Source organism: Astyanax mexicanus, chromosome 15 (genome assembly GCF_023375975.1).
Source record: "Astyanax mexicanus isolate ESR-SI-001 chromosome 15, AstMex3_surface, whole genome shotgun sequence".
Classification (NCBI taxonomy): domain Eukaryota; kingdom Metazoa; phylum Chordata; class Actinopteri; order Characiformes; family Acestrorhamphidae; genus Astyanax; species Astyanax mexicanus.
The window spans coordinates 33892431-33919540 of record NC_064422.1 but is presented as its reverse complement, the minus strand read 5'-3'; the positions used below and the strand labels follow the sequence as shown (position 1 = coordinate 33919540).

Here is a 27110-nt window from a genome sequence, read left to right as displayed (position 1 = left end):
TAAATAACCAATTGCATGAGCGCACAGGTAGCTGGATAAAAGTGTCCATGAAGGAATTTTATTGCAAACTAATGAGCTCCCCATTTCCTCCTGGTGCTTAAGCTGCTTATTGGCTGTATGCAGGGGTTATCAGACACTGACTGTATCACAGTAAAGGCGCAACACTACACCACAGACCTGGAGCTAATGAGGAGGATGTACTTCAACTCCAACCTACAGCATTACACAACACAGCTTCGTGAAAGAGCCAGTGCGTAATACCCACAGGGCTGCTTGATAAAATATTGATTCTGATGGTAATGCTGACTTCACTATGTCTGTGGAGCTCTATTGTTAAAACTCTCCCAGAAAGCCCAGATGGAATAACATTATCACCACTTCCCCGCTCCATTAGACTCTATCGAAGGGGCTCCGGGCAGTAAATATGGAGAATACGGATATAGGTTACAAAAATATATTATAGCAACATTATGTACATAATGGGAAGCTTTTTCTGAAAGTTTTTTTTTGTTTATGCTTCATAGCAGGACTGCATTCACTCTAAAAAACAGAGGTACGATATGAGTACTTTTTTGTACTCAAAGGTACACTCTTCATAATTGTACCCTCAATGGTACCATATTGGTCTTTACAGGGTCAGATTTGTTCCCGCTGAAGAACAAAGTAATTTCTAACACCAATAAGTACAAATTTGTACCATTTAACCAGACAAAAGGTACATTCAGTATTCTGTATCACTGTACTAATTAACAATAAATATTTTAATTGCACATTTTTCATTTGAAAGCCAGAAAAATTTGGATCATCAAATTTTTGAGCCATATTTAGTTGATGATAATGTTTATAATCTTTATCATCTTTATTGGCACAAAAACCATGGGTACAAAAAAGGACTTTCACTGAAAGGTACTTTTTTGTACCTCAATATAAGGTACAGCCCCAGCGACAAGCTTTGTACTCTTTTAAGTACAAATCCGTACTTACTTTTCTTAGTGTGTTCACTACTTATCCTTGTCTTGTCATTAGCATAAATCAAGTTAATACACCCACCCATTATAATTTTTTCAGCTTCACTACTTATATAGGAGCGCTTTGCAGCTCTATACAAACTGAAGTCCTTCTGTTTCTATGCATATGTTATAATCTTCATTTTACCCAGTTCTTTAATGGTCAGTGCCCAATTGCACCTTAATACACCTTAAGGTTTACCCTCAAGTTCCCCGAGATCGCTTGAGTGTGTTGAGTAAAGTCCGTCAGACGATTCACTTAAAGCAGCACTAGGGTAGGATTTCCTTCATTTTTTATCTTTTTAAAGAAGTAAAATTACAGCTTGAAACTCACTGCAGCGCTCCGCTGAGGTGTAATAGGAGGAATAGTGTTGCTCTCGTGTCTGTGCCGGAGCTCCTCTGAGCTCAAACCAGACTCTGTAAGTTTTCCGAGGCGGCTGCGACCAACGCTCGTGAGAACTGCGACCTGCTTTCCGACCTTTAGTTCTAACAGTTCTACAAGGACTACTGGTTCATTCTTTAGAAACTAACATACAGACACTCTGGCAGAAGCTGGAAAGAGACCGAATATGTCTGTGAAAGCCAGAAAACGAGAAAGAGAAACTAATCAGCCTGAAACATTTATTACACTCTACAACTGTAGGGGGAGCCCACAAGCACAAAATCTCAATCCTACCTAGTGGAGCTTTAACTAAGGGGAAACGGTGAGGAATTTACTACAGTGACTGAGGTTTTACAGCAGTGACATTTCCCTATAACCATGACAATGACTTATGAAAAACAAATAACTGAACTCACTGAACAACAATGTTATAGAGCAAGTGTTGCTAATTTAGTAATTTAGTAATTTAATCTTTAGCTAGATTTAGTGACTTTTGAAGCCTTTTTAAAAGTGAGTAAAAAGAAGCACCTTAACTCACTCAGATGTGAATGTATAAACAGTGACATTTATCCTACTTTATGTTTAGTTTATTCCCATTTCTTAACAGAATTGAACATATTTGTGGCACTCCTGCCTAACAAATGAATAAACATAAAACCTTAAAAAAACTCATCCACGTTTTAAGTTTTTAAGGAGTTAAGGAGAGGTTCTGGGTCTCTTAAATAATTCTAAGGGAATAAACTGTTAAGGGATTTCATGCAACACTTAAGGGCTAACTTAAGGAAACTTCAATACTTAGGAACGTAAATAGTACTGAATAAATAATACTGAAAATAGTCCACCAATTAGACTGAATGCCATGAGGGCAGCATTCTACTAGAGGATGACCAACACAAACTGTGCAGCAACAGATTCAGAGCTTCTGTCTCTGACATTAAATCTACAAAGTGAATCAGATAGGTAGGAGTGTCTAATAGAGTGAGCAGTGAGTGGAAACAGTGTTTAAAAAGTCCAGCAGCACTGCTGTATTTGATCCACTCAATCGTACCAACGCAACACACACTAACATCACCCCCCCCCCACCCCCCCACCCCCCCCTAAATAATAGCTGCTATGTGGTGGTCCTGTGGGGTCCTGACCATTAAGCAGCAGAGTGAAAGGAGGATAATAAAGTATGCAGAGAAACAAAAGGACTTCAGCCTGTAATTATACTGTAGAACTATAGAAATGCTCCTATACAGTCAGTAGAGTTGTAAAATGGATGGTGTAGAAACAAGGACGTGGTCATAATGTTACAGACTTTCAAACAGGTAGAGTACATGCATTTAAACACGTTATGCGGAGCCTCCTTGGCAACATGTGCTGCCCTCAGGCAGGCACAGTCTGCATTGTTTATGGTGGAGAAAGGAGCTTCCTGCTTCTGTGCACCACCCATAATGAGATTGATAATAGCTCTCCCTGCTGAAGGTGGGTGGGTGGGGGTGGAAGGGACCTATTAGCTCCCAGTCTGACGGCACCAGCGGTTGTTGTGTTAGTTGACAGTTTCATGACAAATGAATTGTTCATTAGACCATCCGTATGCTTTGACACAGCAATTGTTACAGCACTAATGAACAATGCCTGCAGGTGGCTGCCACAAGTGCAACCTGCAATTAGGAGCCATTTCCATGTCCAACAAAGGCACTAATGACAGGGCCACCTCTGCTCACTGGGAGTATAACAGCATGCTTTCTTGGACTGGTTTCCACCATGCTGTAATAAAGCTCTTAGTACACACCACAGTGTACAAATAGACTTCATTCTTGATCAAAAGGGCTTATACAGGTTATCTTTTCTCTGTTTTCTGCATCTATCTACATATTTCTGATCTGAATGAATCTTCACATCAATTGTTTGCCAATTATAAGTGATATTATAAACCAAAAAAACATGAGCTTTTTGATTTGAACTGATTTTCCTACAAGTTAATGATCCAACATGCCAACACTCTGTGTATTCAAACAAAAAGTAAAATTAAAACTGTACTGGGCAGATATAATCTGTCTGTGGAAGGATTTTTTTCATGGGGAATAAAATTGTGTGAACTTTCCTTTAGTATCAAGCAGCAAAAGCCTAATGAGTAAATGCTTCATGCACAGATTGCAAGGATAATGCTGAAACAATATATTGTGCAGCCTTATTTTAAAAAGCTACCTGTTTAATTTTTTTTCCATTGGATATTCTCAGACTGCATTACGATTCTAGTCAACAATTTTAGTGCAAACTCCAGAACAGCTCAAGCAGTTTAATAGAAATACCATACAATAATTAATACCATAAAAGTGTCTATCTAGTCCATGGCATTTATTCATGTGCATTTAGGATGCCCACAGAATGGCAGTGATATGGGAGCTCACTGATTAGCGCTGTCACTCTGAAAACAGGTGAGAAAAAAACAACATATCCACGATAGTGTACAGATATGCTGTGATTGATTAAAAGGGAGAGCAAGCAAACCTGGATAACCAAGTCTACTAATTGTACATAGTGGAAAATACTAGAAAAACAATTTAAAAAACGTGATGACCATTTGCTGTCTTTTAAACTTGTGTGAATTAAGCCTTAGTTAGCTGAGCCTAGAAAGCCTGATATAACTTCTTATTTATCCTGTCTTTTACTCCAATATCAGAAATCTAGTTAGTTTGATTTGGTCATTCTGATCTACTTTTAAGACAAGAAAAGAAAGAAAATCTGAGTTTTAAGTCAAATTTATGCAGAAATATAGAAAGTTCACAAGCACCACTTTAAATCAACTGGTTAAAGCAATCAAAAATGAGGCAGATTGGGAAAGGTATATTTTATATAAATTAAGAGTTTAGAGTCTCTAATCAAGCCTGACCCGACGCCCAACCCGAACCCAGGCTGAGATTTCCCAGCACTTTCTTTGGACCCTGTCGGGCTTAAAAAATGGTCTGTGACATAGGTCTACATTTTGAATGCTGTTTATATGTTATATAAGGTGTAATGTGATAATCACAATATAGCAAAGTAACAAATCACACATGCAGGCATTCTTAATGAACAGGATTTTTTTGTAAATAATAGACCTATGCTTCTTATGTGTTGCATTGTTCAGTAACAACATTCTGAACAGATTTCAGTCACACAAATTCAGAATTGTAGCTAAAAGCTCAGTTTTAACGCTCTACTTACTTTAAAAATGACAGGCTATAAATTATGGGTCGGGTCGGGATGGGCTTGGACAGAACGTGGATTTTTTGGGGCCCAATATAAGCTCTAATATGAATGCATGCCTGGTTTAAAACTAGCATACCTGATGCATTCCAGTGCAGTCCTCCGGGGCTGGCAGCCAGGCGTCGCCGCTTCCTGTGACTCACACCACCCTGACAGGAGTCCCTGCTGGGGTTGAGAACCGGTGTGGAGGTGGTCCGCAAAGCCACAGGGGACGGAGGGGGGACAGACACAGGCAGGATGGGGGAAGGTGGCAAAAGACGGTTCTGCCTCTCCCGGGAATGGTTTGAAAAGGGAGGAGAGGAGTCCCTCTCGAGGAGCCTGTTGAAGAGATTTAGTTTTAAATGATTTTGAACATTCTGCTGTTATTACTGTCTGTCACATACTGAAGTTACATATTTTGTATGATAGAAATACAGAAAATCTGTCCTGAAATGACTACTACTGCAATGCCAAGATAGAAATTATAACTGTGAAACAAGACAGGCAGAGAAAAAGTGTGTTAGATGTTGAAATAAAAGTCAGACAGTTAATAATACATACTGAACATAATTATCCATTTAAATAATTTAAGAAAATGACTTTTTTAGACAACACCGTTTTCCCTAAAACAATTTTTCTAAAACATCAAAAGCAGTTTGTTTGTGCTTCACAAAATAAACAAAAATCAATTTCAGTTAATATTTTAAAGTCAGATTTGAAATAATGTGATAAATGACAACAACAGACATTATTGTTCCCAGAGCATCCACACGCTACCACAAATGTAGCATTTCTATAACGGTATTGTCAAAAAAGAATACATGCTTTAAAAAGATTACACCAAATTAGGATTCCAATTCTTGCCTCTTGTACTAAGGTTAAACCAAAGTGCATCAATTCTGTCAGACACATTACAACTCCCACATTATTATCAATGTTAATAGCAATATAATAATTAAAAATTTTCTACAACCCTTTAACTCTTTAGCCTGTACCTGTCATTTTGAAGTGTATAGCTTTGGCTTTTCCATGATCCTCTCTTGTAGGTCTTTGTCTTTCTTCTTCTGAATAAAAACTCTACCAGACGCTCCACAGTAAACATAGTGTCACCTTCCTTCTCCACAATTAAAACTACTTCAGTTTTCATCCAGGTTTTCCGCAATCCTGCTGCCTATCAGTGACGTGGGTTAACCTTCCATTCACCATCTGTATGGGGGGTCAGGGTATTGCCCAGGGCTCCAGCACTCATAGTTAAAACAGCAGGGCTGTCACACAAGGTGGTAAAGAGGCCCCTGGTGAAAGGCAGCTTTAGAGCTCTCTAGTGTACAACGTCCATCATAAATATTGAATTCCACCTGCAGCTGAAGTGTGCCAACAGAGAACACACAAAAGCCACGTCAGTCAATCAAGAGTCAAGTGTTGCGTGTATCTGATGCTGGGGGAGTTGGGTCCTGATGAGTTGATGTGAGATATGAGAAGTTTCCAGCGTATGCTTTTGTTTCCATAAAAAGATGTAATAACGCCTACAGGGTAGCACAGGCTTTCATATTTGCTTTTTTTAATATATATATAAACAGCTACAGCTTAGCAGTGGCCACCTAGAACTATGAATAGGGCATCAGTTCTCAGGCTTTATTTAACCTTATTATTATTCTATTAGGGGTGGGAATCACACGAAAGTTTGCGATACAAAATTATCATGATACGTTGCCCACCATGACAATGATTTTACAATTCTGTAATTGATAGAGTAATTTTCTGTGCCTCGAGAAATCGTTTATTTAATTTTAAACTTCAGAGTGCAGTATTTCACACAGACTTCTTTTAATGTGACACAACACGCTTAGCGTTACGTCACCCATGCACAGAAAGAAGGAGGAGAAAAAGGCGGAGGTTTTTAGTTTTATATAAAGGTGGAATATGGAAGCAGCGAGAGAAAAAGACCGAAACTACGAGAAAAAAGGGCAACAGTACGCAAACATTTTAGGCTTGACAGCAAGAACAACTCAGTGACATGTATTTGGTGCAGTGTGGTCCTTGCCTCTCACAACAGCACGTTTTAATGCTTCATCATCTCGGCCGAAGACACCTGGAATGGAGGGGTGGAGCTGAGACCAGGTAAATTTAACTTATAACAAATCAATGAGATTAACATTAATTTGCCTTAATAACACAACGACAGCCCTGTGGAGTGCTGATTTTAAGGAATACTGTCAAATATGTGGTTAGTTTATTAGATTGGAGACAAGTTCTCAAATTAATACAGGCTTTATGTAATGTATAAAAACAAGGTTAAAGTTAGCAGAGATTAAGTTATTTTAGCCTGAAATAATATGCTTAATTTTTTCATCTACGAGTACATTTGGCCGGTGAGACAAGCATATTTTCAGACAATCTGTTTAGAGCAACTTTTTGCTAATTTTAAATTTAAACTGCATGATAAGCTAAATTATCTTACACGCACAAAGCTTATCAAGACAATAATATGACTTATTCATAATAAGATCATTTTACTGGCAAAGGTTTAGTTTTTTGCAGTGTAGGGGTTCTTCAATTTGAAACTGTGGAGATCTAATGCAGCTTTAAGAAACCTTGAGGAAACATTTTTCTTCTAAATACCATTTCTTGAAGACTTTTCAAAGCACCTTAAGAGATTCCTCCACATATTCAAATTTAACTCCTCAAGGATCTTATACTTAACAGTGCACACAGAGGAAACCTGTGCAGACATGAAAAGAACACATCAAACTCCTCACAGACAGTGACTAAAGCAGTGCTTGAACCCACAACTCAGTCCTCTGAAGCTGTGTGACACACACCACCAAGCCACCTTGAATTCATTAGTAGTTTTCTGTTTGTAATGGAGCACATAGTTCTTCAGTGAATAAGACAGACAGGCTTGGAGCTATAAAAACACTACGCAAAAATGTTCATAATAGAATTCTCACAATCAGAGAACAAGTATCTTAAACATCTTGATTGTGAAATAACATAGCAACAATAAGTATCCTGTACGTGTATACAGCTCTGAAAAAAAATAGGAAACCACTTTAGTTTCTGAATCAGTTTCTCTGATTTTGATAGGTTTATGTTTGAGTGAAATGAACATTGTTGTTTTATTCTATAAACTACTGACAAAATTTCTACCAAATTCCAAATAAAAATATTGTCATATAGAGCACTTATTTGCAAAAAATGAGAAATGGCTGAACTAACAAAAAAAAAGATGGAGAGCTTTCAGACCTAAAATATTGCAAAGAAAACAAGTTCATATTCATTACGTTTTAAGAGTTCAGAAATCAATATTTGGTGGAATAATTCTGGTTTTTAATCACAGTTTTCATTCATCTTGGCATGTTCTCCTCCACCAGTCTTACACACTGCTTTTGGACAACTTTATGCCACTCCTGGTGCAAAAATTCAAGCAGTTCAGTTTGGTTTGATGGTTTGTGATCATCCATCTTCCTCTTGATTATATTCCAGAGGTTTTCAATTTGGTCAAATCAAAGAAACACATAATATTTTTAAGTGGTCTCTTATTTTATTCCAGAGATAAACGAGTAGGTTAAAAAGATCAAGCTTTAAACCCAATAAGATATAAACATGTATCACAACGAACTTTTGGATAGCAAAAATTCTCCTAAGACTGTCTATGTCAGGTCTAAACTTGCAATTACTACATATTGTGGTCACGGAATAACAGTTTCATTGCAAAACTACCCACATTAAAAACACAAACCCATTAAATATTATTTATATGTATAAAATATTTTCTCCAGTAATGATGAACAAAAGGGAATTAAATATAGTAAAAAAAATGCTTCAATGATGCCATCTAGTGGACAAATATGTTATTACATCAACAGCAGCACCTTCAAGGGATGCACCAAAATCTGAAATAAACCATGGCTTTTTGTATTTGGGCTGTAAACACAACAAATTCAATGACCATGAATTCAGAATGACAGAGTATTTCCACACAGGTCAGAGAGTGAATGGAAAACATGTATAAAACTGAAATGATAAAGTACATCTTAAAAATAAATAAAGAAGAAAAATTCTGTACTAGATGTTAACATTCAGTCCTAACACAATATATGCAAAAAAACATCTTATTACCATATTCTGTGTATCGGCTTACCCAGTGTCAGTGTCTGCAGAGTCACTACTGCTGGACAGAGGTGAGGCCGAGCATGTGGACTCCAAGGTCCTGGGTAGCAGCGTTGAGGGCATACAGAGCCATGTCTCCAGATCCATGAACTTTGAGTAGCTCAGCATCTCCAATACACTGCAAAGCACACAGATAAGAGAATACAAAAGAGAATATTGTACCTCTAATTAACACGTAGATGATAATAAAAGATATGCTTCAGTGAGTGGTCCAACAAATATACTTATATAATGGCAAACAAATGGCTGAATACACACTTCTGGTCAAAATTTATGTTATTATAAATCTTTACGTAAGAAGTTATATACTGGCATGCCAAAAGTCATGGGATATATATGTAAATTTATCAAGAAGTGTTACCTCGGGGGACAGCTTGGCAATGGCCACAGCTGTATAAGTTTTTAGTTGTCATCTTTTGAGTGAAGCTTAACACCTAACAGACGGATGGGTTTTTCCCATTTCCAAATTTGTGTGGACATTTAACATTTATCCACAGTAGTGCATTGCAGTGGGTGGTAATGATTGTGACCAGCGATGTCTAGCTAGACCTGTCTGTGTGAACAAACAAGCAACTCAAACAAAAAACACATTTACATTCAGTGCAGGAGGCCCAACACAAATATCCTGCTGGTCAGTGCTGTGTCTTTAGCTTCTAAGGGACATGATAAAAAGGCATGAAAGACAATACTAGTTCCTGTCCTATGACTTTAACTTTGCCAACTTAAAGATGAACCACTTCTTTTCAATTGTCTTCTACATTTTTGACTGGAATGCAAAACATTAGGACCTCAACAAGGTTTAAGCTCTTAAATAACTTTAACCACTGTCTCAAAACTTAACTTGTTATGGCTACTTCGCAGCCATCAGAAACATACTGCAGAAAGTTAACAATTTCCCCTTTTCACAATGTAAACAGGAAATGGCAATTAACAGAAATGGTGGAGGTCAAGCCGAGGTCAGGCAAACCAAGACACATTCACTGAACTGCTTGTAGGTTCACTAGAAAGGCAAATAAAACTCCCTGTTTGAGTGCAAGAGACCACCACAAGCATCTTCATTAGAAGAAAGCCTTTTCTGCACCCCATTTAAAAGTTCAGTGTCACGTTTTTCAACATCTGATGCATTTTGGAAATGATTACAGTGGACTGATAAAGTTAAATATAACTTTCTGGCCACAGTGAGCTCTGACTGTTAAGCATGGAAGTGAATCATGACTGGGACTTGTGTTGCAACCAAGAAGAATGGATTCAATTAAATACCAGCCAATTCTGAAAGCAATCATCACACCATCTCTAAAAAAAAAGCCTGAAAATGAAAAGAAGATGATGATAACGATCCATATTGGACTAGTCAACAGAGCAATGCTCACCCGAGAATATCACAGATCTAAAATCTGGGGCATAGAAAAATTGACACAAATGAAATATTCCCGATTATGCTATACTAAAACTATATGAACAATTATAACAAATGCAAAAGTAAACATAAGAAATGTGTCATCTTTAACCATGGCATTTGTAAACCAAGTCATATTTTCTGTATAATATTGTAAAAAAAGCTTTACAATATTTGTGATATATTTTACAACATTAAAAATTACAGGATTTTTTTTTACCACATTTCTCCAGATGATGGCAATGATGTCATGATCTTATTAATATCCTTGGTGTATTAAAGATTGGAGTAAAATAAAATATAATCTGCCTATGGTACATACAGTATGTCACGACCAATGAGAATAGTGCATTTTTTTTATTTATATCAAGCATGATGCAGCAAGTGTATGGTTAATTTCCATATTGTGCATGTTACACTGTGTAACTACTTAGCATGCACACATTGCAATGATGAGGCTAAAACCATACTCAAAGTAACAGAACAGCTATCCAAACTTTTGCACATCAACGTATTCAGTTACTATGAATATATTAGATGACATGTACTCATAAAGATTATGAGTCACAAACAAGTTACTCACACTCTATAGAGTAAAGTCACGCACACACAAACACTATTCACAATAGCATCTATTTTCCTGCTATAAAGACTAGCGTATGCTTTGCATTTGTCCACCACCAATGCAAAACCTGTAAGGACTGAATGAACAGGTTCATACAATATATTTGCATGAATTACTATTTGCTAGCATTTTAATAAATATACAAAACAGACACAACACATATTAATGTACATGTATGAGTGTACCTGTCCTCCCCCATGCCTGGTATTTCATCCTTCTCATCAGCTGTGTGAAACACACAGGATGCTCGGGATTCCTGTGGAAGCAGCAGACATGTCTTCTCTGTCTCATAAGACATCTTGAGCCATCTCTGATGGGGCACAGAAGAACACAATGTCTGATTATACTGATACATTTTTGTTCACTGAAGTGCAAACAGTGCAAATATACTCTCAAAAGGTACAATATAACCAGTCAGGTCCAATTGTGACTATTAAACAGAGGGGAAAACAACCACAAAGGAAGATTATATACAGCTCTTAAAAAAATAAAAAAAACCTGGAATATAATCAATAGAAAGATGGGTGATCACAAGCCATCAGACCAAGCTGAACTACTACTCATTTTTGCACCAGGAATGGCATAAAGGTGTGTATAACTGGTGGATGAGAATATGCCAAGATGCATGAAAACTGTGATTAAAAAACAGGGCTGTTCCACCAAATATTGTTTTCTGAACTCTTAAAACTTTATAAATATGAATGTGTTTTCTTTGCATTATTTTAGGTCTAAAAGCTCTGCATCTTTTTTGTTATTTCAGCTATTTCTCATTTTCTGCAAACAAATGCTAATTTTCTGCAAACAAAAAAGTCACACACACACACACACTATTCTCAATAGCATATATTTTCCTGCTATCCTATATTCTGAAACTATAATGTTATTGTAACATGAACTAAAGCAATTTAGAGTACCATCTCAGTGGTCAGAGTTTTGTACGCGTTAATCTGAGAGTATACTTTAGCAGTATTCAAAACTGTTACCAATTATAGAACTATAGATATCGGAGCGAAGACACATATCTGAGTGTGTTCTTATACCACTTTGAGATGCTTCACATACCGACAGTGATATCTGTACCACAGCTTGACAACCTTATTCACGTGTGTACTGACCCTATGGAGCCTAAGAAACAGTAAATGTTTAACGTTACAGTACTGTTTACTGTAGATATGAGGGTGAAGAACTGAAGTGTGGGCTTGTACAGTATAGAAAACAACAGAGTTAGCACCAGGAGTGTTTGAGAAGCGCTACATTCATTGCATTAGGTCATCTAAACGTGCCTGAGGACTCAGAACTTAATGTTACTATATTCAGAAACTGCTGTAGCCAAACTGTAACGTTAATTGTAGCTAACTGTCCTCGTGCATGAGGTAACAGTAACGCAGGGGAGGATGGAAACAGGCAAATGTAGCGTTAAAGTTCCTAGAGGTCTTTTCTTCTGTATGTCCTCACTGTAACATTAATTTTCCTCATTCATCCATCTTTAATTACTGCTCTTCCTCCCACATTAGCTTCGTGCTTCCCACAGGCAGCTTCCCAGCGTTTAACAGAGCCCAGAGCAACGCCGCGACCACACAACAACCCCCAAAACAACTTCTAGAATAGTCCGTTCGTTCTCAGTTCTTCTGACGACGCCTAAAAACGCGTTAAAACGCAACGCCAGTGCCGTTCACAGTCTGTGGAGCTGTGTATAAACGGGCTACGGTTCTTTCTTTGTTCCTCGGTTCTGGTTTGAAGAGTTCTGCAGCTAAAAATTTTTTTTTTTAAAAACCTTAGCATTTTTCCCAGCTCAGAGAAGAAGCTCAGACTCAGCTCAGCTGCGAAAACCAAGAGCGTCTGCAGAGAAATGGAAGAAAATTCGGGTTTTTCACATTAAAAACTCACCAAGTACGAGCCCTGTTCTGCATCAGGAAGTGACCCAACCTCGGCACCCTCTGTCATCTGGCAATTATTCTTCGTTCCGAACATAAAATCCCTCCATTCCTGTTCAATCATCTCACTGCTCCCTCATCTCCCACTCCTGACTTTCTTTCCCAGCGACTCTCAGAAAGAACAGTTTTAAACCAAAAACAGAGCTCCTGCTAGAAAGAGGGGAAAAAAGGGACGAGTGGATTTCTTTTCAAACTTTCCTCGTCCCAACTTCAAAGAGGATGTCAGAGGCTAGATAATTTTAGACAGGAAATATTTGTGGAGTTATTCAGGAAAATTGCTTGGCTGCAATTAACCCCGTGGAGTAAGATAAACAGTGCATCCTCGTGATGTTTTAGACCCTCATGAACAGGAGGAACAGCAGCTCAGCCAGAATGGACAGACATAACAGCACTCACTACTCACTATACAGCTTAAGACACCTTGCATTCTTCTACACAAACCTGTTATTACTTTGAAGGGAGAGAGAGAGAGAGATAAAGAGATAGTCACTGGGTTTCATCCTGTTATTTACAGGTTTTTTTACAGCAGCTGTAGACAGGACTTGGTGGTAGCCAGTTTCTGAAATAAAAAATATAAATAAATAAATAAATAAGTAAACAAGAAAACGTGTAAATCTATGTTCAATGCAGCTGAAAATGACTTTTTTTTTTTTTTTTTTTTTTTACTCTTAGTCAAATTGTGTCTCTTAAAGGCATATAGCTGTGAGGTTGAATAAATCTCAACCCAAAACTGTAGAAACTTGGGTTAAAATAATACTGTATATGCTATAGTTTGTTTACGCTATATGTTTATATAAGACTTGAGTTTCTCTGATTTTACCAAATTAAAAAAAACTCTGGAATATAATCAAGAGGAAGATGGATGATCACAAGCCATCAAACTAAGCTGAACTGCTTGAATATTTGCACCAGGAGTGGCATAAATGTATCCAAAATCAGTGTGTAAGACTGGTGGAGGAGAACATGAAAACTGTGATTAAAAACAGGGTTATTTCAAATATTGATTTGGATTGATTGATAATAATGTTCATTTTACTCAAACATATTCCCATACATAGCTAAATCAGAGAAACTGATTCAGAAACTGAAGTGATTATGGCTTACATCCAATGAAAACCCAAAAATCAATATCTCCAAAAATTAGAATATTATATAAGACCAACTGGATGTATGGCGATGTGTGCAGTGTGCCATGTCCTGCTGTAAAATGAAATCTGCACTTCCATATATGTTGTCAGCAAAGGGAAGTGCTGTAAGATTTTCTGGAAAAACACTGCACTGACTCTGGACTTGATATAACACAGTAGACCAACACCATCAGATGACATGACTCAGCAGATGACAAGTCCAAAGTCAGTTCATATTATTAAATAATATGCTAAAAAATGCAAGTAATGTTGATGTTCTTAAATAGAAATGAATTGTTATCATTGATGATCTGAGCTGGTTTATACCGGTGTTCTGCGGGTTTTATTGGTTGGTTGAGTGTTTAAAACATATGCTGGTGATCATAGCATGATTTTTTTTAGTAGAAAAAGATTGTAAGCACTTGACAATATAATAATTAGTAGTAAACTGACTCCATAATCATAAATGCACAGTTTATTATAAATAGAAGATCTGAACCAAAGATTTCTACTCTATTGGCAATACTTCCCTACAGGGACTAGAAAAGTTGACAATGGTCGCAACTAGGGTTGCAAGATATTGGCAAGAACTGACATTGCGGTATTTCATTGGTCTGCAATATACACTGTGATATTAAATAATATAGAAAATTTCCATTTAAAACTCAATTATATCACATGATTTTAATTGTATAGCATTGGAGTAAAATAATAGTTTTTGAGCAGTTACAATTACCCTGTGCTTGATATGTCAACAAAAATTTTGTACAAAAAGTACAAAAAAAATGTAGCATTTGTTTAAATTGGCCTTACGCAACATCGCAACATCCTGCAATGTGACTTGTGTATGCTTACATTGAGATGATGATTCTACAACCAGATACTGTGCTTCCCTGGTTGCAATTTAAAGTAGATTCATGTATTTATTCACAAACATTTGGCCATGTGATTTATTTATTTTAAGTGTGCACTAAGTATAAATCAGAGAATTGGTCTTTGCAAACCAAGAATAATTTTCTTTGAGAAAACACACCAACGCACAACATTTTCTATTTCTTTATTTCAAATTTCTGCATGAAATGAAGACGTGTACAGAATCATAGCCACCTGCACAATGTGTACAAAGCTCTACACAGGTAGGGAGTAGGAGTCAGATCAGGGCACGAAATCAACAGGAGCATGAGAAGATGAAAGAGGCAGACGGTATACAACATCTGCCAGTAATCCACATCCTGGTCAGAGAGTCCAGGACACAGTGTGGCCTTGCAGCTGCGGGCCAATGATTTGTTTTTCTTTCTAGGATGGTGTGGCACCCTGGGTGGCCGAGAGATTGACCCTCTAGAGGGCCACCTCGAATGACTGAACATCTCTGACCCCTCCTCACTTGTCTATCTCACCAAACCGTTCCCATTACCTGTTGTGACACTGAAATGAGAAAGTTTTACTGCACTTTCCCAAGGCTTTCCACCACACATCAGACAACCAGCACAACAAAAACAGATAAAACACAGAGGGCTCACGTCTTGTGGAATATAAACGTACAGACTTTGTGCTTGCTGGTGTTGAGAAGGAGGTAAGGCAGTCAATTATGGTATTATTTCTAACACTGAATCTTTGAAATCTGCAGTTCTCTTAGAACTAAACTTAAGGGTAAAGCTGTGAAATTGTACATATATTATGTTAAGGATTTAGTTATAAATTGCTTTTAAGGTTATTTAGCAATCTGTTCAATGTCATACACCACTGAGAATGGACTTTAATTAATGGGAACACTGCATTAAATAGTGTGTCAGTATTTTGTTGTAAGACAGATACTTAATGTAGCAAAATATTCAGTATTATATCCAGAGTGGTTGTTTTTTTTGTGTTGAAATAAACATTTAACAATACAATTAACAATTTAATTTTAATGCTGTTATGTTTTCTGAAGTATTCACAGTATTTAATATTTAAAAACTGTTTTTTAACTATATTAATATTTTTGTGGAACACAAGTATTTTGACAGGAATCCAGCATTTAAGAGGTTAATTTTATGTCTTGTGGTGAAGAGAAAGGAACTCCCACTTCGACCCTTGAAACTTAATTTTACACTGGCCTCAAAGGGTCATCTAGCCCAGAAGAGCAGCATTACTACATAGACTTCATGGTAAGTTTGCCACAAACTCTTTCTCTGACTTTTTCAAATGTTTTTAAATGTTTCAGTGCTGCACTTTAAGGTTAATATACTAAGTATGCTGCTCAGCAGGGCGGACAAAGACAGAGTGGAAAATTTGATAAAAAATTGCCATTTGATGACAGTTTTGACCTAGAGTTGCAACTTTGTTCATGGTGATCTTGTTCTGACTTAAAGATACATTTTTATTTTTTACCTTCATATTTTACCATGACAGGGTGTACAGATTTACCTCAAGATTTACATTAGCTAAATATAGAGACAATATAATATTTTATCAGAAATAATATTAATAATTATCTTCAGAAAGGTTACTTTCTGAAAGAAGCAGGGTTATCCCAAGATGGCAGGGAATTATTTGACACGTTTAAAGAGCTTGATTTTTTAATAAAATTACAATTAATACAAATTAAATATACTTTTTGTTTTACTTGATTAAAAATATATTGTGGCAAACCAAGCAGCACAGTGGACATTGGAAACATCTACCCCCACATGAAAGAAAAATGTAATAAATGTAAAAGATGTGCTGTATACTAAAGGTTAACATTCCTCTATATTTGTAATAAGAGTTCATTTTTCAAGTTTAAGAAATGTATTGTTACACAGTATTTTTATTCAAGTTAAATAACTATGCTGCAGACACAAATGGTATGTTATATAGTGATTTTGACCCAATAAAGAAGTGAAACTTATCTCCAATTATTTCCCATTATTGTTTTTGCCTTAACAATAAAAATCAGGAGATCATCAAATTACTTTACTGGTCAAGTAGGCTACATTTGCCTTGGTAAAATTAATGCATATGTGAAGTTACAACACATAAATGGAAACAGATAAATAAATAGGCCTCATTGTATGTGTAAAAAGGCTGGTATATAAAATATGATGAAGAATTATTTGCAATTGCTAATACAGTAATAAAAGTCTATCTTGTTATTTCAGATGTCACAATTAAATCAAACTGGAATGACTGCGATCCTAAAGACACTGACCTCATGCTGTGAGTGACATCTCAGTGCTCTTCAAACTAATTTCACATCAGGACCTGAAACAAGAACCCTGACTGTGCCATAATGACTAATTCTATATTGGTGAGTGAACTGGAGCTGAGCATGGCCACTGGAGGAACAGAGGGGTCCTGCTATCGCTGTACTTTACCGTTTGGTGTGGTGCTCCTGCTGATTAGCATTGCTGTTACAGCTGTAGCCTACAGCTTCAACTCCCACGGCTCCACCATCTCCATCCTGGGGCTGGTGCTGCTCTCCTGCAGCCTCCTGCTGCTCTGCTTCACGGCGGTGTGCTGGAAACTCCGACGGGGCAAAGAGATGGGAATACGCTCGACAAGCCAGGGCACCCTGGTGGAGAGACTCAGTGACAGCTGCAATTAAAACAGATAATGGATAAATCAGAAATCATTACGAAATTCATTACACTGTTTATACAAAAGCAGAATTTAACATTTAGCTGAAATAATATTTTGTACTTTTTTGTACTTAATATACTATATTACCTAAAATTAAAATAAAATGTGAGTTTTGAATTTAGGATTAGATTACTTAACTCAGTTATTCAAATTTATTTACAATCAAATTCACATCATTCACAGTTGTCTATTAAAAAGCATGGTGAGAAAGTTGTTACTTTGGTGAAATTTGTTAATTATAGATTTAATAGAAATAGTTTAACTACAGAGGCAGCAAAACTGTACATGAATGCCATGATTTTATCAACTATACAAACTAGTTGGACACAAACAAATGTTAGACAAACAAGACTTGTAAGTTTTAGATAATAAGTCACATCAAATCTCGCGAAGCAAACTCTCATTATTAAACTGTGCTAATCCAAATATATATATTTTTAAGATTTCTAATCTTTCTTAATGGAATAAATATCCACAGAAATCACCAGTTTTTTTAATAATACTGCAGTTGCTAATTTCAATTTTATTGGTTTTGGCAAGAAAATAAAGCTTTTATAACTAAACAGTTTTGATCCCTATACAGTTCTGATCAGATATTTTATAATATCTAGTGATGTCCTGAGCCTCTGTGTTCTGAATGAGTGAGACCGAGCAGGTAGTAAATTAGTAGGCCAGCGGTGTTTCTTGATTATCTGGGAACTGACCCAGAACACACATCTGTAGGAACAAATGCACAGATGGGGAGTGCTAGATTTTCTGATTGAAAACTGTCTGATTGACAGGTGACACATATTTTTGTAATAATGCTTTGCCTGTGTGGTCTTCTGACTGAATCATACATGCTTATATTCTGTTTATATTCAGTTTTGAATATAAAGGCTAGAAGTTGTTTTTTTATATATTTTTTATCTAGTAATTTTAATATTGTTACAAATTGTTTTATTGAAAACCGTTCAAAATGTGTCTGCCAGGCAGATGCCACATATGGCTTCATGCCCCACTTTCCACAACCCTGTATAGCCTAGAACATTTAATCTGGCACCTTGTAATCAGAGTGCGTGTAAAACTTTGGGTAAGAATGTGCTCTTCTCTGCACTCCAAATTAAGCTGTAATGGACTCAAATGGACTCGATTTTAGCAAAAAAGAACCTCTCCCAAACAGATGCCACAAATCCAGATTAAAGACATAACTTTAATATGTCCACTAAACACACTCCAAAAACTGTTACAGCAATAATTATTTTTCTTATTGTAAAACCCAATTGCCAGAAGTTTTTAAAATCTTTTCAACATTATTCAGGTTCAACACAAAGCAAAACAAATAGATGAAGCAATACAGATGAAGTAATTTTTTACAACTCAAGGAAAGGGAGAGAGAAAAAGAAAGAGGGGTCCTTAAGCTAAAAGACATTATTGGAAGTGCAGAATTACTGAAAAATCGTATTACTTAATTGTAAAACTAGAAATCTAAATCTAAATCTAAGAATGCTATATTTAAGAATTTTAGAGGACAGCCTCTTAGAGTAAAGCACATATATTCTGAGGTGGCAAAATGAAGTGTATCTTTAGGGTATTGTACGATAGGGTATCGTAGGGTACTAAGTAATTAAGCTTTGGTGATCAGTGTAGTTATAATTTACAAAGCTGTTTTGGGAAAACATGATGATAACACATTAAGTTTAGTTGGGTGATGGCATTTTTGTTTCCAATTGACCAATTTATATTGGTCCAGTAAAAATTGCCTGTATTAATTTATGAAAATAAGAGTTAAAAGTGACAAAAATCTAAATACAAGGTTTTAAAAATAATATATACCAGGGCCTCTTATTCATAATAAATAAAACTACAATTACTACATTTTAAAACGTATAATTGAATATAACTTAAATGAATGAAAAATATTAATATTTGGAAATTAATTATAAACTGATTGATATTGCTTTCTAACAGTCCAGCGTATTTTCTTGTCCTGTCACTGCTCATTACTAATAACATAATTAATTAATTATTTAATTAATTAATTAGTGTCCAACAATCAGCCAAATCCCACAGAGACGTGTTCTTGGCAGGGTGACAGAAACGAGGCAGGTTAAAGGTGCTGTCCATCTTTACCTCTGCAGCACAATTTGTCAAAAGTCGTCCTGCTGTGTGCAGTTGGCAAAATTAAAATGGTAGCTTAAGTTATTAAACTGAGCAGCTTTTAATCATTGGCTACAGGAATTCAAGGTTGGAGGAGTAGCGGCAGGGATTAAAGTCTTTGAACTGCAAAGCTACATATCCACTCTGATCTGCGGCGAGGGCCCTGCTGTTGCTCTCTCCGGGTTATCGCACTGATCGCTTCTCTGTGGCACAGGAGCCAGGCGAGAGTCCATGGTGCCCATTTTCCTCTCGGAGCTCGGCGTGAGGGATGAAGCTTCGCCATGGGTCTTATGGAGTTTTACCTGGAGATTGACCCGGTCACCCTGAACCTCATCATCCTCATCGCAAGCTACGTGATCCTGCTCCTGGTCTTCCTAATCTCTTGCATCCTCTACGACTGCCGAGGCAAGGACCCCTCCAAGGAGTATGTTTCAGAGCCTCCGGCCCCACAGCAGCAGTCTCCCATAAGGCTGGTGGTGATGCAGAATTCTCCGGCATCGTCCCGATTCAACGAGCAGAACAACACAGCTGCCACCAACTATGTGCCACCCACCCCTGACCTGCGTGAGAAGAGGAGCACACTGGTCTGAATGGCCGGTGATGGAAAGGATATACTGCTGCTGATATTTTGATTTCTTTTTTATTCTTTATCATTTTCACTTTTCAATCAAAGCAATTTTTAAACCGAAAATGTGGACTGAGCTAAAAATAAAAGGTAAGTTATGGTCACTTAAAATTTCATTGACAAACCCTTTAACAAATCATTGATGCCTCAGAGGACCTGTGAGATATGACCTGATATATTCATTCATTCTAAACTGAAAACACATTAAATGCTTAAAATACTGTACCCTACCCTCTACTGTACTGTACATTCCTCTGATATATGTACTATATGTCCTATACTGTATGTTTTTCTCTAAAACTGAAATATTTCAAGTTGTCACACATTTACTGTCCTAGCTTGTGTGATTTTTAAGGCAACATTATAGAAAAACACTGCTTATAAAAATGTATGCCATAAGTGTTGCAAATTCACAGCATTTGTTTTCCATTATGGTGGAAGAGAGCATTTAGAGGAAGAGGGATTATCTCCAGCTGCATCACAGCTACATCACTGTTGCATCAGATCCCAGCACTGTGCTCATTAAACTCAAAAACACTACATCCTCTTTACTCTTTTTGCAACAGTTATATAATAACTCTAAATATAACATTTTATATCCATCTTTCAACTTCTATCTTTCCATCCCCCATATAAATTATTATTTGTCTTCCTTGTTAAATGATAAATGCAGATTTCATTAAAAAATGCTGTATATATACATATATATATATAGCAACTTTAAAACAGCTGACATATAAAACATGTTTTATTTAAAAAATATATTTTCATAATACACTACTGATCATTATTGTATATGTAAAGTGTATATCTGGAAAGTAATGGGATGAAACTTAATGGATAGCATACTTTCACATTTACTCAATACCAGTACGAGGAAATAGAGCCATACAGAGAATCACACCAATTTGTTGCCTTTTTAAGGTCAGTCAATCAAACGATTCAGGAAAATAATCCATAATCATTAGCTGAAAATCATTAGCTTTTCTTCAACCAAGCAATACAGTTTTACAGCAATACAGAGTTTTAATTAATTTAAGGGGTAATAAACTAATATTATTAATCGTTAAATTAGTGTATATTGCTTGGTTGAAAAAAAGCTTTGCTTTAGTAAAAGCTTTAAACAGTTTATTAATAGATGTATATATAATTTGTCTCCGTTATACGAATAAACAAATAAATACATAAAAATGTTGCATGCAAGTGGAAGTTGAACTATTTTGTTTCCAGCTAATGAATATGGATTAGTTTGCCTAATAAATTAATTAATTGATCTTAAAAAACAAGAGGAAGAATACTAAAATACTGAATGTTGTGATTCCATAAACTTGACTTTAGACCTTTCCATCAAGTGCTAATCAATAAGGCTAAGGTAATTATTTAATATAAATTTAATGTCTTATTTAGAATGATTCCTGTCCCAGATAAAATATACAAAATTGACCAATCATTTTTTTAAATGCTTAAACTATTCACTTCTATCAATGGTGTACAGTTAATCACTTCCTCTTTTAACACCCCTCCCACTCCATACAGCATCAGTATGAATGAAAAAAAAAGAGTTAATGAATGAGCAGTCAGCACTGTGGTACTTTTTAAAGCTACAGGGTGGGATGCACCACATGCATCATCCAGTGATGAATGAGGATTTTTGAGTATTAAATACAACAATACTGATTATGTAGACTGTAATATTTATTAGTCTATAGTAATCTGGTTCAGTAATACCTTCTAACAAATGTCCACTTACATCTTACTGGTCTGCTCAGCCTGCAAGCCTGACAAGATTTATAACATTAAGAAGCAGTAGATAGATTATCCAAATCACAATTTCAGGCTTAATCTTTTTATCATTTGCAGTAAGTAAAGCAGTAATTTATCATTTGCGTACAAGCAATTATGTTCCTCCAGGATTATTGTGCAAAACTGAACAAAAACAATAAAATGCACACTACACTACAGTTTTTTTTAATAAAGCAAAGAACCAGAATAAGAACAATGAAAGTGGCAGCTTTGATTATTATGCACATCCTGAATTTAACATGTGTTTGGAATTTGTATAAATTGGCCTACATGTTACTGTTTCAGGTAAATAAATGTAAAAAAAAAAAAAGGAACTCAGCATCAAATCAATAATGTGATACTTCTAAAGAAGTGTATACAGTGATGTTCCACTAAGAGAAAAACAGGGCAGGATAAAGATGGCAGGACAAACTTAAGGTCATAGGAAGTCAGAATCACACAGAATCCAAAGTTCACACTGTAATATTAGTGAAGATTCAATGATAAAAACAATTTAGTCTAATTTCTAATAAAGTCAAATGTACTAAAACAATGCAGCCAGAGCTAACTAAACAAACTTTTGCATTTCCAGACATTTTGTAGTTCTATAAACAAAAGAAAGAAAATCTTTCTTCATAGTTTTTCTTTCACTATTGTGTTCTGAGATGTCAAATAAAAAATACCATATCCCTTCCATGAAGCGCTGATCAACAATGCTAAGAAAATATTTCAATAAATTTTAATTTACTAATACTCCCATACCAATTAAAATATGCAAAAATGACCCATTTCCAGAAAATGTGTAAGTTTGTAAAAAAAAAAAGAAAAAGTTTGTTTTCTCCTACTATTGTACTCTGAGATATTATTTTTTGTATTAACAGTCGTCAGTCATTTTAAATGTCCCTGTGATAGATTAAAAAAATCCTGCACACACCGGAAATAACATTAAATGTAAGAAAAAAAAACAGAGCAAGACATTCTGGCCCTCCAGACTAAGAGCTCTCTCTCTGTGGTGGCTGTGATCTGCAACAACATCCTCAGTTATGTAACCCTGGTACAGTCCGTCAAATCCCGTCACCCTGAATATAAGCCGTCCAGCCTCTGAAATAACAAATCATTCTTTCAGCACAGTCTCGAACGCTCGTCTTTTCTCTCTTCCAGGACACCATCCTATAATCCAGGTCGCACGCTAAGAATGCTTATCCAGTACAGAAACGGAATCAACACAGAGCTCTTCTGGATTCACGGCTTTGGCGGGACTGTGATTTACCAACAAAAGCCCAGAAGAACGCAAGAGGCCAACTGTCTACATTTGCCAATAAAGCTAGTTTTAGTACATATCAGGATATTGTCTAAGTATGCAAACAAACATATTTCCACACTGTCCATGGATTATTAGATTGTATGTGCTGTTTCTGTGAACTGAGATCTTGAATTTTCAATGCTGGGTTCATCATTACAGTTTTTCATGGGTAATGATCAGCAAATAATAGTTTATAGTGAATTTGCGAAGTTCCAACAACAACACAATTTTAACACACACAAAAAAGATATGTGTATGAGATAAACGTAAAATCACAGAGCCTGATGCCCAAAAGCAGGGCTGCGCTTAAAGAGTGTTCAATGTAAGCGCTCTTGTCACTTTATGCTCCTTTATGCAGTGATGTTGGGAAACCAATTTGAGCATTTCTGGATGCCTCCGGTTTATTGTTCCTTGCAAATTAAAAAAGTAATGACTACATTCTCAGACAACAAGTAAATATAACTGGATTATACTGTATACAAACTGTTTATCATATGTACAGAAACTAATAAATCAGACTGTAAAATAGTAGCTAAATAATCAAAACACTGTAAGTGTAACTTGAAATAAATGAATAAATGCTGTTTTATTGGAATTTTCATTGTTTTTGTTACATTGTTTTTTTTCCCTGCAAACATCTAAAAAAATGATGTAGAATTATGTACACAATTAAGACACAATTTTTTTCAGGTCTTTAGGAATACATCTTACATCCCACCAACAATCTATTTTTATACCTTCCATCTGCGTCGTTTACATAGCAATGGTGTTCGTGAATATATCTACGCCGATGGGTGTGGTCATCTGAAAGTGAGGTGTGTTCAGGTGCACCATCTAGGCAGTGAACAGGTGCACCATCTAGGCAGTGAATTGTCAGCAGACACATCCTCAACATGCACACATCCCTGATCGTTATGCACACATGGAAATACAGGATTGCAAACATATAGCTTGTGAAAGTTGGTAACTATGCAAAATTTTATATCAACAATAAACAGAATACACAATTCCTGCTGTTCCTGTAAATTAAAAGCTTGCGCACCTTTACAGCTGCGCCCCTGAAACAGCAACCTGCCAAAGTCAAACCACACCTAACGGAATAGCAAGTAAACACACTGATTGGTTTATTGCATGTGACGCCCAATCACACCCATATTTAACAAGGTTAAATCCTTTTTTAAACCAATGTCAGATTTAAGCAGTTTTCTCCTGCTTCTAAACTTTAGCTCCTGAAGCACAACTATCTGATTTTCTCACTTTGATGACAAAAACTTAGTTGAGTAAGATTCATAGAAGACAAGTGTGACATCTTGTCCATTCTTATGTAGCTCTTTTTTACAATATTGAGATTTGCTTTATTTCTCCTCAGACAAAGATAAGAAAAGACATTAATTATCTGGAAAAAAAGTCTTTTCAGGCACTTTTCATTTGAGCAGTATAGAAGAAATTAGTAGCCAACTTTAAATTACTAAACCAGTATCAATTTTAAGTGCAAATCTATCAACATATCAAGTTACAAAAAATAACTGTAACTGACAAAAACAGTTTGGGGCAGTGGTGGCTTAGTGGTGGGATCATGAAATTTACACATTTAAGTCATGAAGGGCATACGCATTATTAATGACAAGAGTTATGGGTTCAATAGTCAGGTTTGTCAGACAGACAGACAGATATGCCTTAACCCTTACTGCTCCCTTGCCACTGCAGCAAAGGCTGCCCACCACTCTGGACAGGCGTGCTCACTATCCACTATGTGTGCTTGCTCGTATGAGTTAAAGTTGAATGCCAAATTCCACCTGCATTCATCAGGAAATGAACACTTGTAAATATGGCTCTTTGTCTTTACCTATTGTGTTTACTTAACACAAGGTTTACAAAAAAAAGTGATTATACAACTGTGCATAGTGAACACGAGGTGTGCAGGTGCATGACTGAAGTGTGACATGCTGAGAGTGCACATGGAGTGACAGTGTGTGTGAGTGAGCGAGTAAGATCAGGCAGGCCCGAGGCTGAGCTGCCACTGCTCTCTCCCTCAGTGGCTCCACAGCCAGGCAGGGAGCGGCCTGGGATTAACAGCAGATCCCAATCTGCTCCCTGTGCATTTACAAATGGCTTTATATAACCCCAAGTCTATTTGATAAATGCCACAGAAATCCCTGCAGGAAGTCATCTGCGCTTGAGTGTGGGGTAAGAGGTCGCCAAGGCCACACCCAGAGGAAGAATATGCAGATAAACATGCGCGACGGGGCACAAAAAACACGTCACTGCCACGCAGAGCAACCCCCATGCTACTACCACCAGCATGGATAAGGATTTAGAGAGAAAGAGTGGAGAGGAAGGATGAGATGAAAGAGTTGAATACAAATCAGTGCTAAATGGTCATACTGAAGAAAGCAGTATAAAAGTGAACATTGTATTTCTGCATGAATGAAAGCATTTATATGTGTGAGAATGTGAGAAAAACTCTAAACACAATAGGAAGATATACAGTTTGTTTATCAGCATAAGATATAAACTGCTAATATTACACTGTCAAGATCACCGACTACTAAGGGCCCTATATGACAGCTCGCCTACAGATTGCTTCAATAGGGCCCTAAATGTTCATTTGAAATGTTTATTGCTATATGCTCTATGTATTGACTATATGTCTATTAGTATATTTTTCATGTTGCAGTATTTTCACACAATTAAAATAACTTTGCAATCACAGGGAATTAAAAGAGTAGGTATTCGATAGGAATGTAGTTGATAAGCCACGTAATGTCATACCTGCCAAGGATAATGGCCTAGCAACAGAATCCTTATTTAATGTCTAAATTTGAAGACCTCTTAATCTTCACGAGACCCAGAAAAAAACGTTTTTACTTTTAGAGTTTTGTGGTTGAAAGAAACACGTTACAGGGTTTTTTGCACATTTTTTTTTTTTCATATTTTCCTATGTCTCCTGCCAGCTTTGCAATATGAGATTTCTTCCACATTTCTGACTAAAACCATTTTGGGATTCACTCAGACCTCTGCCTACTAAAATACAGAAATTGTGTAAAATAATAGGAGGCAACAGCAGACCCTGTTGCCTACTACACAAAACAGTAAATAAAAATAAAAAATACTATACAGTTATTACATCTTACGAAACTGAAGTTAAGAATCCAGGGGCGTCAGACTCATTTTTAATGTGGGGGGGGGGGGGGGGGGCACATTCATTATTTTTACAGAATTAGATGCCATTTCCTGCATTCTGATGTATTTTTAATGTATTGTATTTTGATGTATTGTAAATGTAAAAATCTCATTTTGAATAAATAATGAATTATTATTAACAGAAATCGCACAATATCTGTTAATAGTTTTACTAGTTGCCATACACTGTGAAAGCTGCAATGGCAAAAAAAAAAGAAAAAAAAGAAAGTCTATGTACTTCGTAGAATATTGCTGAAACATATTGCTTCACAAGTGGTGCTTGACATAAGGACCACTACAGTGGACATGCTTGAATTGCCGTGTCTCAGGAGGATAAAGGGGTGTGAGTCTGAAGACGGCCCCAAGATTTTCTACTTTAAGTAAATGTATATATCTATTATAAACATGCTTGATTAACATCATTTCACAGGCCCTACAATTAAACCCTGTGGAACAAGACGACCTAACATAGCAATACAGTCTAAAAAGCCTGTTTTTGTTTTAGACCATAGTAGTGTTAATTTTGACAGGTGATTATGATTTAGTTTTAGTTTAAGTCTTTCATCTAAAATAGATATTAGTTTTAGTCACATTTTAGTCCTTTAGTTTTAGCTGTAAGATTTA

General features: G+C 36.3%; 3 protein-coding genes across 3 annotated transcripts in view; 2 read left to right on the top strand and 1 right to left on the bottom strand.

Annotated features, from left to right (window-relative positions):
* ankfn1 (ankyrin repeat and fibronectin type III domain containing 1) overlaps positions 1 to 13131 on the bottom strand; it is a 112759-nt gene extending 99628 nt beyond the window's left edge. The window contains exons 1-4 of the mRNA XM_022669036.2: positions 12681 to 13131; positions 10979 to 11103; positions 8744 to 8890; positions 4703 to 4941 (exon numbers count right to left, since the gene is read on the bottom strand). Of these exons, the coding sequence (XP_022524757.2) occupies positions 4703 to 4941; positions 8744 to 8890; positions 10979 to 11103; positions 12681 to 12791 (622 nt within the window). The 5' untranslated portion in view covers positions 12792 to 13131. The remainder of the gene's footprint in view (positions 1 to 4702; positions 4942 to 8743; positions 8891 to 10978; positions 11104 to 12680) is intronic.
* Positions 13132 to 15930: 2799 nt separating this feature from the next.
* Positions 15931 to 18017, top strand: LOC111192401 (transmembrane protein 100-like). Its single transcript, XM_022669412.2, has 2 exons — positions 15931 to 16001; positions 16974 to 18017. The coding sequence occupies exon 2, from the start codon at positions 17105 to 17107 to the stop codon at positions 17417 to 17419; it is 315 nt and encodes a 104-aa protein (XP_022525133.2). The 5' UTR covers positions 15931 to 16001; positions 16974 to 17104; the 3' UTR covers positions 17420 to 18017.
* A 1372-nt stretch (positions 18018 to 19389) lies between these two features.
* On the top strand, positions 19390 to 23867 carry si:ch73-256g18.2 (small integral membrane protein 36). The gene is made up of 2 exons (XM_049465155.1): positions 19390 to 20308; positions 23162 to 23867. Exon 1 carries the CDS (start codon positions 19875 to 19877, stop codon positions 20181 to 20183), a length of 309 nt encoding a protein of 102 aa, XP_049321112.1. The 5' UTR covers positions 19390 to 19874; the 3' UTR covers positions 20184 to 20308; positions 23162 to 23867.
* Positions 23868 to 27110: the final 3243 nt, after the last annotated feature.